The 15,155-nt window shown below is 45.5% G+C and overlaps 1 protein-coding gene across 3 annotated transcripts in view; it reads left to right on the top strand.

The window, feature by feature from the left end:
- The window catches only part of PRKAG2 (protein kinase AMP-activated non-catalytic subunit gamma 2), a 209,317-nt gene that overhangs the window by 167,615 nt on the left and 26,547 nt on the right, over nt 1-15,155 (top strand). For all 3 annotated transcript variants that reach the window (XM_032180954.1, XM_032180955.1, XM_032180956.1), the window contains exon 6: nt 14,587-14,696. In XM_032180954.1, coding sequence (XP_032036845.1) covers nt 14,587-14,696 — 110 coding nt within the window. The remainder of the gene's footprint in view (nt 1-14,586; nt 14,697-15,155) is intronic.

Raw genomic sequence — 15,155 nt, 5'->3', positions numbered from 1 at the left:
CTTGGAGGCCAAAAGCAGTTGCAAGAAGTAAGAAAATGCCCGTTCATGTGCGTGCCGGGTTTTGTTTCAGGGCATAAGGCTGAAGGATCGAGCGTTCAGGTTATGAAAGAATCCTTTAGTATTTCCTAACCCTATTGTGTTTAGTATTTCTGTAGCAATACTAAGATAAGGCATTCTTTTACAGCTGCAGGTTGTTTCTGATGTTAATTAGGTGGTTGTTCAAGCTGTTCTTGAGCTGAAAAATGGTATTTTGACCAGGAGGTGTGCTCTGCCATATCAGGGTACGCGGTGATAATGACGGGGTGCTTCGCGTGGCCTTTCCTCAGCCAATTGGAACCTGAAGTGTAGGTAGCAAGAGCTGTTACATGGAGATAATTGGCATTAATGGACTTTATATAGTCATAGATTAGGATTCGTTTCTCTCTCTGCCTTACAGTTCATTTGTGGTGTAATATTTGAGGCACAATAGGACATTAGGAAAAAAATATCCTGTGACATGGTGCCTTTTTCCCCCTGCGCATCCCATTTCAGAGTTAGACTGAATCCTTGCAGCCAAAACTGCAGTCAACAACTGCTCCCACCGAATTTACTCCACTGTTATTTTTCTGTCACTTTGCAGCTAAGAATACCGGGGGCACCATGAACTTTCCAGAAGAGTTACAGAGTAACTGCTCTGGGGTATTCAAATTTGTTTGAATTATATTCTTCATGCAAAAAGTTATGATCCAGTGCCCTGCTGTCCTGGGCAACCTCGTGTCCCTTGCCTGCCACTTTGCTATTTAGGAACACTATACAAGTGTTCTCATGGAGATTTCTCTCTCCAAAGCAGAAGGATGGACGTTATGTATGAAGTTACAGGTCAGTGCAAGTACAAAGCCTTCCCTGAACAGCATAAAATATACTTTTGGTAGTTTTGTCTTAAATGAAGATTGTTTGTGCAGTCTGCATGCTGGTCTCTTACGTCGTACTGCACTGGGTTCTTTCTGGAAGCCCAGTGCTGTCTCCAACCAGTCCTTACTCTTCCTGCTCCTACAAAAGGTGCAGCTCGTGCTCTTAGTGTGGTGTTCACTCCTTAAGTGAGGAAAGCCCGACTTGATCTTGACTAGGAAATACTCAGTTGACAGCAGCTGAGGCACCCGGAGGAACTAGTCTTTCAGGAAACAAACTTTTCAAGTGTTATTACTGGACTGAAGATCATTTGCCAAAGGAAAAGCTGCAGCCCTGTTACATGGGATGTGCTCTAAAAATGGCTGCGTTAGGTCTTTGGGTTGGAGGAGCTTCCAGATGGAAAAACTTCCATAAAATTTAATATTGGCGAAATGCTTCCCCAAACCCATTCTTGGAAAGAGAGGAACTGTTCTGGCTGAGATGTCCTAGGAAAAAAAAAAAACTATAGGAAAAATGTCCCTCATGGCAGAGGTGAGTCCAGGCCATCACTATCAGAAGCAAGTGACTGAAAGCAGAACGAGGAAGTGCTGGAACTGATTTGTGTCCTGGTGGTGTTGCACCTGCACGATCTGCAAACATCGCGTCTACTCAGACTTCAGTAAAGCTCTTGGCACTTTCCCACAGCGTTCTCCTGGAGAAACTGAAACTGGCTGGGGCCAGAGAGCTGTGAATGGAGTTAAATCCCGCTGGAGCTCAGTCGCTAGGGGTATTCTCCAGGGCTCAGCACTGGGGCTGCTTTCCTTTAACATCTTTATGAGGGTCTTTATGAATGAAAGTGCGGTGTTCAGTTTTGGGCCCCTCACTACAAGAAGCACATTGAGGCCCTGGAGCGTGTCCAGAGCAGGGCTACAAAGCTGGGGAAGGGCCTGGAGCACAAGTCCTGGGAGGAGCAGCTGAGGTCACTGTGGGGGTGTTTGGTCTGGGGAAGAGGAGGCTCAGGGGAGACCTCATTGCTCTCTGCAGCTACCTGGAAGGAGGTTGTACTGAGGTGGGAGTTGCTGGCTTCTCCCAAACAACAGGACAAAAGGAAGTAGCCTCAAGCTGTGCTGGGGAGGTTTAGGTTGGATATTTGGAAAAAATTCTTGACTGGAAAGGCTGTGAGTCACTGGGATGCCTGGGGAAGTGGTTGAGTCACCATCCCTGGAGGTATTTAAAAAACACGCAGATGTGGTGCTCTGGGCCATGGGTTAGCGGTAGGCTTGGCACAGCGAGGTGAGGGTTGGACTTGATGATCTTGGAGGTCTTTTCCTATTTAGACAATTCTGTGGCTTTATAATCCTAGCAAAAGCCATTATGGGTTAGCAACTGCTTGATGTAAGGTCAGAGGCTCTGGGTAACGTCACCCCAACTTCCAAATGTCCCGAGAACCCCTTCGCGTGTTGATCAGAAGATGCTTGTGGAGCTGTGTGGTCGGTGTGACGGTGTCAGTGCTGCCTCCCAGCTGGCCACACGATGCCTGAGGCCACTCTGGCGAGCACTCCCCGTGTTTGAGCAGCCTGGCCTCTTCACTGAGCAACACCCTGATGCAGTTCTGAAGGATTCTGCCTGGTACACCCTGTTACACCTCTCCAGGGATGAAGCAGAGTTGAAATAACGCGGTGGTGGTGGCAGTGATAAGGGTGACGGCAGACTACTTGCCCAAGCTGCCTCGATCCGGTTGCTGCTAGATAATCAGGAGAGATGCTTCCCCTTCGAATCGCTTGCAGCAGCTGTGACTGTCCTTTCCGATAGGGCTCCTCGTAAAGCAGGTTGTCTTCTGGATAACTCCAGGCTGGATGAGCAGAAGGCTTTGTCTGTGGGGCCCTCCTGTGAGGTCACCTACAGCAGCACTGCTTTTGTGAGGACCTTGCTCTGTGGGTAGCACTTAAGCTGCCTACGGTGCCTTTATTTGAATGTTTTGGCTTCCAGCATTTAAAACTGGACTAACATTGCAAGGGGGAGGCGAGTGGGTAAGTCCCAAACATTTTAGGGAATGCAGCATTTCCCATGGAAGCACAGTTTTTGGTACTGTTTTTTCTTAACATTTCTTGCCCTTGAAACAAAACACTCCTGTCCGTACCGGGACTGTTCGCCTTTGGGTGCGTGCTGCAGTGAGATTTACTGTGGCTCTGCGAGCAGAGGGGACTGACAGAGGCAAAGCCAAGGAAGTTGGGGGAAAATCCTTCAAATCCTTCCATGGAGTGTTAGTTACAGTGTCTAGTATTGAGGTATCAATATTCAGTACAGATACAAACATAACTATGCAGAGCTGAATTTGTTGTTTAGGTACCAAGACAGAACTTTGCAAAGCTGAAATAACCTCATCCTTCTTAGTCACCAGTGTCTAACATGCTTCTGAACATGTGGATATTTTCACAGGAGCTTTGAAGACTGCTTGAGTAAATCTAGCTTGTTCTTTAGATGCCTTCCTCCTGTGCTGAACATCGTATGGACTTTGCTGGTTTACATAAACCAGCTTGATGAAGAATTCTATTGAGAGTCAACGTTATCACGTTTAACTGTGGCAGAAATTAGATGGCACTCCTAAAGTTTGTTTAAAAGCAGCATTATTATGCTGCAGACTCACAGTTTTGCTTCTGACAGGGAAGTTTCAAAGCTTTTTTTTCAAGTTGTCTTTTTTTTTTTTTTTTTTTTTTTTACCAGCCTCTTTTGCTTTTCTCTGATTATTCAGTTCAGATGCTGGGTATTTCCAGAAGCAGAATCAGATTTTCACCATTCAGTGTACCATGGTGTTCTTTGGCTACTTAGTTTGAATCCTTACTGCCACAGAGGAAGGAGAAGGCATAGAAAAGGGCCGTTTATGCCACCAGAAAATATAGAACTTGTGTTACAGGAAGCAACTGGAAAGGCTTTTGCTCCTTTACTATCGTGAAAGGAGAGCCAAGAGGGGACTTGATAACCCCGTGTGTATGAAAATATCCTCTGAGGAGTGTGGGAAGGGGTAAACAGCAAGGAGGAAAATTAGCTGAATGAAGAATAACGCTGGCACAAGAACAAATAGATACAAACACTTCCTGCAGAAACCTTTGAACAGTATTCTGATTTCAGCATATTGGCATAGCAGTGAGGTTTGTAGGATGCATGTTAGGTGATTTGAGTTGCTTCAAGCAGAGTGGAATCGATCTTTCAGTGAAAAAGGTGCCCACTCAGCCCCTGACTGAAGGCTCTGAATGCCATAACAGAAGGTGAGTGCTTTGTCCTGCTTTGCTTTACACTTGTTTTTGCGAGTTTGTCTCCTGCCATAGCCTTCCTTGAACTCCTCTACTCCTTTTCCTTTTTAAAAATAAACAATACATCTTTGTACTGTACAGATGTCGTATAAATTTGGAGAACGATCAGCTTTGGGTGAAGTTGCAGTTAATGGGAGGCAGAGAATGGATCAATACAACCTCCAAACTAAGTTCCAGAGAACACAGCTAAGTGCTGCATGTACCGTACTGAGGGGCGTTGAACCTCACCTGCTTCAGCTAGCACCTGCCTGGTCTATTTCTGTGCAGCTCCAAGCAGTACCTGCCATTAGGTACGTCTCTTCGGTGGCGTACTGAGTGATTAAAAGCTTGAAGATGTGGTCAGTAGGTAGTCATTCAGGACTTGGGACCAACAGTTTAAAAATTGAGCGGAGAAATGCCTGCAATGCACGCTTACAGCACGTTTTATTAGACCCGACCAAACTGTTTCTCCAGCAAGCATAGTCCAAAGTCCTTAGGCTTCAGCCGAAAAAATTATTTCTTCCTTTAAAGCATTTTATGCCTTGAGATTAGATTCTTCTTCTGTGAAAGACCTCCTAATGAAGATTAGATCCTTACCCTGTTCAATAAGGATGTAGCTGTGCCTGGTGAAGATGTGCACTCCCTTGGGAGCTGCTGGTCTTGCGGACAGTGCTCTGGGTAAGCTGCTTGTTACTCTGTGATCTTAAAGTAACCCTTAACAGACTTAAAAGGGATATCTCTCTTCTAAAATATGTAGGTTGTGAGTATGTAGTAGGATTTATGCTTGCTCCAGTTTTTTTCCAATCTTCCTTTATGGGTAATACTCCCCAGCGTACATCCTGCTTTCTTCTCGCATCCCTCACAGACCTCGAACCTTCCCTGAATGCAGCTCCCCAGCGGATGGATCCCGATAGTAATATCCAGAGCCTTAATACCATTTTTGGTTTCTTGGGTTGTGGCCTGCATCTCGCAATCTTGAAGAGCATGTCTGCATTCCAGACAGGCGACATCTTAAATTAGATCTTTGTTGGGGATGGTTAGGGGAAAAAAATTGCAGTGCTCGTTGTCGAGGGAAGAACTTGAACATGTTGTTAGAAAACGTTTCAGGTCCATTTCTTCTTTATTGTGGTGAAAACCTTAGAAGCGCTGTTAGGTTGAGGGGTGAAGCTGCTGCCTTACTCACCAAACCACAGTGAAGCAGCTTTTGGCAAAGTACAAATCTTTAACTTTGACCAGGAGCTGATCCCGCTGATAGTGGGCTGCTGCAGAAGGGCTCACTTGGCCTTGCGCTGTTGTTTACCAGTTCCCCAGGTAGTCCCCAAACAACACGGCTCTCACCCGTAAACAAATAAGTTTCTGTGCCTGCCTGGACAAGAAACTGCAGAGTTCCTATGATTAGCTCTGGAATGTGAGATTTCTTAAGCTGCTCGTCGCTTTTTTGTCTGCCTCAAATCTCACATAATTTATTTGCTCAGGCAGCCTGCTAGCAGAGGGTGACAGGATAAAGAAAGCGTTAACTTCTCAGCCTGTTTGCTAGGACTTAACTCCAAAAATGAGAGACAAAATTCAGCACAGGGTTTTGAAGTGTGCTGTGACACACGAGGAGGGCTGAAAACAAACTCTGAGTCTTGCATTGTTTCAGGCAGCTGTTTGCATTAATTTTCTCTTACAACTCTTGGCTATTACTGGCTTGGGAGAAGCGGAGATATTTAAGCCTCAAACCCAGAGAAGTGGGTCTGATGTCAGGAACTCATAGTCTGTTTTTTTTCTTCACTAGATGTGCCTAGGCAGTGTCTGATGTTTGTCTCATTCCATGTTTAGGACCTTTGAGGGAGGAGACCATACAATATCCATCCCAAGGTTGCTTTGTTCTGTTTAGCCAGCTTCTGGAGTGAGTTAATAGCCCTGTAACAGCTGGGGTGGGTTTTTGTTTGTTTGCTTTTGTTTTGTTTAAGCAAACTGCCTCTTCCCCACTTGTGCTTTATTAAATTAAATGAATAACAGTCGGGTAGTTCTTAGCAGTGCTTTTTAGGCACTCCCCTAGTTTGTGCTCGTTGGACTGAGTGCTTTTTTCCAGTTCTGGTGTTCTTTGAAAGACTGAAACTCCAAACCATTTGTGAATATGAGCATAAATTCCTGCAACCTTGCTGCAAACTCTTGGAAACATCTTCAGTTGAAGATCAGTAATTAAATGTTTTGAATAAAAGGGAACCCTGATTCTCTGAGACTTTTTGCAGTGTTGTACCTGTGAAATATTAAGGTGCTGAGAAAAGTTCTCTGAGACTAGCTTGTAGAAAACTAAGGTGATGTGGTCACGATGTACTTTATCACTGAAACCATTTTTCTTTTCCTTGTTCCTTCAGTAGTTTTTGGACATGATAATCAGTTTCAGCTTAATTTCTCAGAAACAAAGGCTTCAAAACCCCAGTTCTGTGAAGCTTTATGGAAGTGGAGAGTGTGTCCCTCTTGAAACAGCGCTTGTACAGAGGAGCTGTACAAGTTGCCTAGAGAAGAATGACATATAAGCTGGACCAAAACTCTTTAAAAAGAGCTTGTTTTGGAGCTCATCTCTTAAAAAATGCACAGCCCTCGTTGTTCAGGCCTGCAAATTCACTGAAAAAGAAGTCTTAGTAGCTTTGCTGCAACTGGGGCTGCTTCATGTATCTGTGGAATCGCCTTGTGGTGATTCTAATGCACGTTTTTCAGATGTAGTAGCATCAGAGTTTGCTTTAATATCTATATAGCACGTGTGCTGTGTTTATTCTTTTTACCCTTCCTTTTTTCATCCAGTTAGACTGAACTGTTCGTGACAATCATGCTGGTTATCTTTGCTTTCAATAAGCTTCCTCTCTAGATGCTTACAAATACATACATTTATTAAAATGTTTCAGTACATGCTTAAGTTTAGATTGTTCCTACGTGTGTTTGGCTCTCCTTTAGAGTAGAATTGTAACTTCCCCTTCAAGGACTTATTAAATCTGGGGATAGTTGTTTGTAGCTAGTGTCTCCTGTCCACATGTGTAACAACCTGCTCTCTCTGCATCAGGCACCTCCTTGTGACAAGGGGAGATGGCATCTGAATCACTTAGTGACCTAAAGCGACCTAAGGAACTTTTGATCTTAAGGAAATTCTGAGCTGAAATGTTTTAAGACGTGTTATGGCTTCTTTTAACTTCAAATTGTTAAGAAAAAATAAACCTTCTTCTGAACACCAAATGAGACATTTGTCCCTAACCTATTTGTGTACCTATTCTTCCTCATTTCTTATACCTCTGGCACCGCTTCCTATTTGTAGGATGTGTTACAGTTCACAGGGCTTAGCTTATTCTTTCTAACAGTGTCCCTGCTGGTGCTTTGTCAAGCCCCCTTCCTACCCGAAGTTCCGTGTTCTCATTGTAATACTGAATTGAATTCGTCTTGGATCGCTGCAGAAGCTGTTGATAGAGCTCTGCAGATAAACTTCCTATCACTCCTTTGTATCAGTGTATCTCCGATCTGTAAACTCCATCTGATCTTGCTTTAGCTGCCAGCTCGTGCATTCCTTTAGATCAGGGCTGGGAAACATCCATCTGGGACTCCTGCATCACGTAGCCTGTGGCTGCGTGAATAATGCTGCCTTGTAAGTTTAATGTGTGGTCTGCCAGCGTATTTTAAGTTTATTTGCAGCTTTCGGAAATAAATGATTTCTTGTCTCTGTCTTTCCATCCTATCTTACGCTTCCTAGCACTTGAAATCCTTCCAGCTCGTCACGGAATAGCCAACCCCATCGCTGCCATCATCTTGCTTTCTACGTATGAGACTAAATTCACTCTTACTAAAATCAGAACTAATCCTTTGCTATCATTAGCAACAAAGCCATTCCAGGCACGTTCTGAAAATACAATGATTTATCTCCTGCTGTTTACAGCAGGCGTCTTTGTAACCCTCTATTTCCACCTTCTCCATCTTTTGTTGCCACTAGGTCTTATCCTCTAATTCTGTGGGTGTTTCTTGGCACTTGGTTGCTTTCTTCCTGAGAAGTTTCCTCATGAACGAGCAGAAATCAAATGGTACAGTACAACAACACTTTTTTTTTTTTTCCCCTCTGCTTGCCCTTCCTAAGCTAAGTCAGTATTCTTCTACGGAGTCTGACGCTGATTCTTCTCCTGGTGCCTTGTTTCTTGTCTGCAGTGCTCCTGGCCCCGGAGCAGACAGCTCAGCAGACCGAGAAGTCCTGCCTTCTTCCCGCATTGTTCTGTTACAAAATGAGCTGCTTGTTCTTTCCTTCCAGCCCCTGGGTTCCCATGCTTTCCATCGGATACCTTGTATGTTTAATTTGTCAGTGTATCCTTCAAATCTCTTTAAAAAGAATGTTATCCTGACCAATTAGTCATGTTTCTGTTCTGGGGGGTAGGTTGAGACAGCTGTTGCTCATCGCTGCAGCGATGTACTGCCTGCAGCACAGCTCTGGGTTTGTTTTCAGTGCTGCTTCCTGGCTGGGGGGTGCTGATAAAAGCCCACCCGAACGCTTGATTCCTGGAGCATTGACCTCAAAACATCTTTCTCATTCAAATGCCTTCATTTCCCTTGAAAATAATTTTCCAGGGACTCTTGGTTGGCTTGTAGAGACACCTGAGGAAGAGGTGGGACCAAGGGACCTCAGCTGCTCCTTACACATCGCCCCCTCTAAACCCTTCACCATCTTTTAGCCCTCCTTTGGACACACTCTAATAGTTTATATTATATTGCAGCACCCAAATCCACACCCGGTATTTGAGGTGAGGCCGCAGCAGAGCCGAGCAGCACAATCCCCTCCCTCCACCCCCCAGCACTGCCGTGCCTGATGCACCCCAACGCATCCAATAACCTCAGACCGAGGGCGGACAGAAACTTTAGAAGGTTTGGTGGCAGTTCTCAGGTTAAAATGTAGACAGGAGAACAACGAGCAGGGTTAGTGCCGTGCCTTCCACCTACTGCGTGCTGTGCCAAGAGCTACCTGTAACTCGTAGTGCCTTATTTAGCTGGTTACTCACCCCGGTGTCTTCTGGCACCGTTGGGTGTAGCTGAGCCAACCTGATGGCTGCCTGCCATGACAAGGAGGTGGTGTTCTACCCCTCCTAGGGCACGGGGAGGGCAGCACTCATCTGCTAGATACAGGAGCTAAACAGACCTAAAACTGGTCATACCAGAAGGCCAAATTTCTGAGTGATCCAGCGTTTCCAGCCCATCTGTGGAACAGTTCTGTGGAAATCTAAAAGCACCGAGTGAGGGAGGGGAGCCACACAGCTAGCACGAGAGGAACAGCAGCTGCTGCTGCTTATGCTGCTGTGGAGCCACAGTTTTTGGACTTAGCCTCTGAAAGGTGGAGTTATTCTGTGTTTGGGGGCAAAGGAGTGTTGGCTTGGAATGTAAAAAAATAATAAAAAAAAAATTTTAATTGCTGCTTAAGCCATTCTCAAATTGCTGTTTTCACTGCCATGCGTATTTGTTTGCTACAAATTACTGCTAACTAAATACTTTTAACAAGTTATTTTACCTGTGTAAGGAACATAAGATCACTTCTTTTAGTGTTATACCAAGAAAAGGAGAGCTGCTCAGCAGGGTTATACCAGTGAACCTCACCTAATGAATTGCTCTTGGATCAGCTCTGATTAAAACTCGGGGTGAAAAATGTCTTCAACAGTAAAAATCGTAACTTGCTGGCATCTGAAATGTGATCTTCAATATCTTGCAAGCTTTGATTTTTATCTTTTGTGAGTGGCTTGGAGCAACTTAAACTACAGATGCATATGTTTGTGCCCAGTAATGGGAAAGAACCTGTGTTTTCTTTCCAGTAACTGGGTTCTTCAGTATACGTGAGACTGATATAAGTACGCTTCTACTCTTCCCCATTTCCCTTTATTTGCCATCAGCCAGGAGGAGCTGCTTTTCCTAACAGTGGTCCAGGCTGGAGTGTCTGGCGCTGGGCAGTGGGACTTGGTAGCTCCTGTGAGGAAGCTCTAGAGAAGGACTCCAGTGTCTGTATGTAGTTTGCCATCCTCTGTTTGTCTACCCAGGCAGTTAGAGCATATTTTTGATGTAGTGTTCCAAGCTGTCTTTCCTGCTTTTTAAAGGATTTTTAAAATGAAGCAGTTAATTTCATAGTGAACTTGGAAGCGGCAGTTACCCAAACAATTGTTTTGGTTCCCGAGGAATCTTTGCGTTTGCAGCCATCTGAGAGCTGGTAACGCCAGCAGCTCTCCATCTAATCGTGAGGAGCAGGGCTGCTGCAGCGGCACGATTGTGGGCTGTGGTGGAACTAACTCGTAGCTGAAAGAAAACACCTTTTGTGGAACGCAGCGTCTGTGGTTCCAGGAACAAACTTTAGGAGTGATCGGCTACCAGCGCAGAAACACAAGGAGGGTAATAAGATAAAAAAGCTTGTGGCTTTGTGTTGTTGAAACTGGGAAACGTGCACGGTTCAGGATCTTCTCGCTGGGCCTGCCTGCTGGGGTACAGCACAGAAAGGCAGCCTGCGGCTTGCAGGAAACACAGCTGGAAACTTCCTATTGGCTTTTATGTAGGGCTGTTCGAAGGCTTTTCAGTGTGTGCTGGCCATGTGTGTCACTGCAGGTTCCTGTTGTCCATCTGCAGGCAATTCTTCTTTCTCTCTTTTTCTTGAAGGCCTTGAAATTCTGAGGGGGAAGCCACAGTAGAAAAGCACCCCGAGTGGCAGCAAAGGGATGAGTGGAACTGAAGGTGTCTCTGCAGGGGATCTCTGAGAAATGGTTTCACTGTGGAAGTTTCCTTTTCACTTAGGAGGAGTATTCAGACACGAACTCCACCAAAGAGCTCTCTAAATAGATAATTACACCTAGTGCCAGGTCCCACCGTGATCTGAGTCAGCACTGCTGAGTAGTTCATCCTTGGCTTTTTTTATTTGGGGAGAAAAGCCACAATGTTTTTCAAAATATTTGCTGTCTGAAATAAAGTTAAAGCATCTCTGTCATAGGGGAGGGTGGGAGAGAAAGGAGTAAAAATGGCTTGGTGTTAAGTACGAAAGGTGGTGGGGTGGATTGGGAGGGGAAATAGCTTGATCTTCTCTTTAAAGGATCCCTGCCTGTTAGGAATAAGGTGAGGGTGTGATGACTTTCCCCTATAAAAGGCCTTAAGACAGGCTGTAATCAGGTGCTTAAATAGTCCAAAAGCCTTGTAACCTTTCAGGTAACTTCTGCGTGTGCTCTGTCTATAAAAAATTACAGAAGGAAGCCCTGGGGGTTGGAGCATTTTGCCTTCACCTCTGACTTGTGGGGAGGGAGTGCATGTGGAGAACGTCCTCCTGCAGCACAACTTTCTGATCCATCTTCAAGAAATGGGCTCTCACTAGGGAACACCCCACAGAAACAAACTCAGTCGTAGTGGACTCTTCTCTCCTGATCCCTGCTGCAGATTAAGATGCCTCCTGCTGGGAATCTGTTCTGTCGGTGAGCCAGGCAGCATTCGGTTCATCAGCTGTAGGAAGCTGAGGTCTGGCTGGAGGCAGCATCCTAAATCGTGGTGTAGGTCCAGCAAATGTATTCCCCAGGGCTTCTTTGCAGCTGCCTTTGCTGAGTCAGGACTCCTGGAGCTGTCTGGTGCCATTCCAGCCTCACACACGTTACGGGAGGTACAGGAGCAGTTTATGAAAGGTGTACGTCAGGCTTCTGCCTCGGGGAGAGGGAATACAATTGCCAGGAGTGGCAGGGACGGGCTGTGCTTGGCGCTGCTGCCGTGCCACTGCAGCTTGTGCTCCCCTAGGGGCTCCCCTAGGAGGCCCTGCTACAGCTCGGGACATCCCTTACTGTAACTGGGCTTCTGCAAATGAGATCCGGATGCAAATCTAATCCTGGATACCTCAATCCCTTCTTCCAGCAGGAGCAGAGGGTCTGCGTTACTTCTTGTCCGTGTTGTGCACCCTTCTGCTATCAACACCTGATCGCGTTGCTGATTTGGGGTGAAAGAATAGCCAGGATATGTACGTACCTCCTGTCTGTGGGGTAAATTGAGGAGTCCTGAGCCTGCTGGAGACCTCTTCTCCTTTCAGCAGCCGATAACTCTCACACAGTTCTTGTACAAAGAGTGAGCTGGAGGCAGCTCCTCAGTACTCGTGGGTAGCTGAAGGGCTTGGAAGGTCCTGAATATCCTTTCCAGTTGCCACTTGACGACACCACGTCGAGCATACGAGGTAGCGCAGCGGGGCGTATGTTTTGCATGTGTAGTTTGTGGCTGCTACAGCAGGGCATTATGCTGGCCTGTGGTGTCAGGATCTGCAGAAACAAACCTCAGTTCCAGCTGGACAATTGCATCCTTGTTTAGATCCTGCTGGAGTTCCCTCGCTGTTTTTGTAGCTGTTAAACACAGGGCTCACAGATCACCGTCTTGCGCTTCTGAGCGTTTCCAGTCTGAACTTCCCATCCTCGGGGAAGGAACCGGCTGCTTTGTGGTGCCTGGGGGATGTGCCCGACGCTGATTTCTGAGCTGGGAGACAAACTCGGGTGAGGTAGCAGCACCGAGCCAACCCCACGCATCCCAAATGGGTGAAGATTGTTCAGGTCTGGTTAAAAGTTTGTGTTCAGAGCGTGTGCTGAGCAAGAGGAGGGTTTCTAGGCACATCTTTACCACGCTGGTCCATGCAGAGGTCAGAGCTGTGCCTGCCGTTCCCGACCTTGCCTGATTAAAGCTGGCAACAAGCTCACTCAGCAATTACTGCCCTCGCTGCATTTGCATAACTGGTGGTAGGCCGACAGAACGGTACCCAGCGATGACGTGCTCTGCGAAGGATGACGTTTTTTCAACTAAAAACAGTTGCTGGCTTTGCAGTTCATCAGCTATTTGATATATATTTAAAAAAAAGCTGATTGTATGCAAAGTAACATTGTCTCCTCCACCTCCTCCTTCTAGTTTGCTCTTCAAAAAGAAAGCCAGCCGTAGCTCGCCCTGCTGCAGGGTCAGGGAATTCGCTTTGTGCAGCCAGTAGCCGTGGAAGCTGTTGAGGAAGCTGGGGGGTGATAAGCTGTTGCTATATTACGGAGTTACATAAAGCGTCCTCTGTTCCCGACTGCCTTTTTTGACCTCCCTTATGCCTGCCCTTGCCGAGTCAGTACCAGTTCCCCTTTGGTATCATCTTATAAAGGCTGCTTCGCACCAGCCTTGTCCGAGTCAATCTGCCTCATTCTTCCCCTATCGGTTTGCTCGCATTGTTTCCTAATCTCTTATCAATTTCTCCTAGCTCCTGCTGTTTTCACTCCTGGTCCTGACCTTTATAGGAACATAAATCCAACAAATGATTTAATTTTTTTTTCTGCTTCTTTCCAGTTGAACTTTCTTCTGTATTCCTCTGGAACTGCTGCTTGGGTTTTGGTGGGGAAAGGGCTTCTTTAAAGTAGGGGGAGCTGGAAATGAAGGACTTAACTTGACATGCAGAGAGACTGCCTGTATGCTACAGGAGCTGCTACAGGGGAGTTCCATCTTGGCTTCTGTAGGATTGGACTAAAACTGTGCTGAGCCACCCTGTGGAAGTGACATTTTCTCTGGCACTAGAGGATTAATTTTGAGCACATGCAGCAAACGAGGATTTCGAGGTTTATAGCTTTCTAACACCAAGTTCTTCAATGGTTCATAGGTAGTTCAGGTTTGGTTTTTGTTTTTTTTCCTTGCTCTGCAAAAGCACAGCATGACTGAGTTCCTGCACGGTGTTACAGGATTGCAAGGGTGCACGTCTGATAGGGAGGTTAACCTTGACTGAGCTGCAGGTACCTGCTGTAAAGAACGGAGGGCCAAAGGGCTTTTAAAAAAAAGTAACATACCCAAGCAGATCTAAAGACTACGTGTGTGCATCTAAGCTTGATAAATGCAAAATTAATTTAATATAGATTGGATCGTGTGTCCTTGTTACAGACAAATCACGTTTAACAACAACAACAACAAAAAATTACAAAAAAAAGAGTCCAGCCCCAATGGATCCTGTTTTCATAAATGAACTGTGGGATTTGTGAGGTTTTGTGTAACATAGTTTGAATGGAGCGGTGCCGATTGGGGAACTTGTTATCAGAGCAATATTAACTTAAGGCTTAGTTAAGCCTGATGCTACTTAAATTTCCAACTTGCTTTGTACGTAATTGGAGTTCAGGTACCAAGTGTGCACAGTCAATAGCTTGCTGTTAGGGAAACAAAACCGAAACATAACCCTTTAGTACTGAAGTCCTTTCTTGTCAAGGAGAAGCAATGCATTTGCCTGTGTGCTATTAAATTGGAAAGGAAAGAAGTGAAATGCAAAGTGCAGGACGACGAACTGTCCGTCTAGATCTGAAAGCACGGATTTGAGTCTTGCTTTAGGGGTGTCCTGCAATGGTGTTCAGTTGATTTGGCATGCTTTTTACTCTTTTTTTTTTAAGGTTATTTAAATAAAACAACATAATGTTTTTACTTACAGCACTTGAAGAATCGGAAAGTGACATTTATGTGCGATTCATGAGGTCACACAAGTGTTATGACATTGTTCCAACAAGCTCTAAGCTTGTTGTTTTCGACACTACGCTACAAGTGAGTATTCTCCTTTCAGTCTGCCTTTGCTTGCAGTTCTCTTTTTTTTTTTTTTTTTAAATGGGCGTGTGTTTCCTGAGTGTTCAATGAAATCTGAGCAGCTCTCCCGTAATGCTGTGCTTTGAATACAAGCCCCCATATTGTTTCAACTGTATCCTTCGTGCTCTGCTAGAGGAGGAGCTGTGGGGAGGCTTCCTGGTTGAACAGAATGAGAAGGCGACTTGTTGGAGCCGGAGTCACTCACTGGGAAAAGGTTCAGAAAAATCCAAATTTATATTGGCTTCTTTGTGGCTGTGAGAATTTATGTAAAGCCATCTCACATATAAAGACCCCTGTGCAGCAGTTAGAGCATCTAGGTGTTCTGAGCCTGTTCCTGCTATGTTGCTACGATGATTTAGGGCTGGAATGGATGGCTTAATGACACAAATTACTACAGTCTCCAGAAAATTTTTGTTTTCA

Source organism: Aythya fuligula, chromosome 2 (assembly GCF_009819795.1).
Source record: "Aythya fuligula isolate bAytFul2 chromosome 2, bAytFul2.pri, whole genome shotgun sequence".
In the NCBI taxonomy this organism is placed as follows: Eukaryota; Metazoa; Chordata; class Aves; order Anseriformes; family Anatidae; genus Aythya; species Aythya fuligula.
The sequence above is the reverse complement of the archived record's forward strand: the minus strand, read 5'-3'. Positions and strand labels throughout refer to the sequence as shown.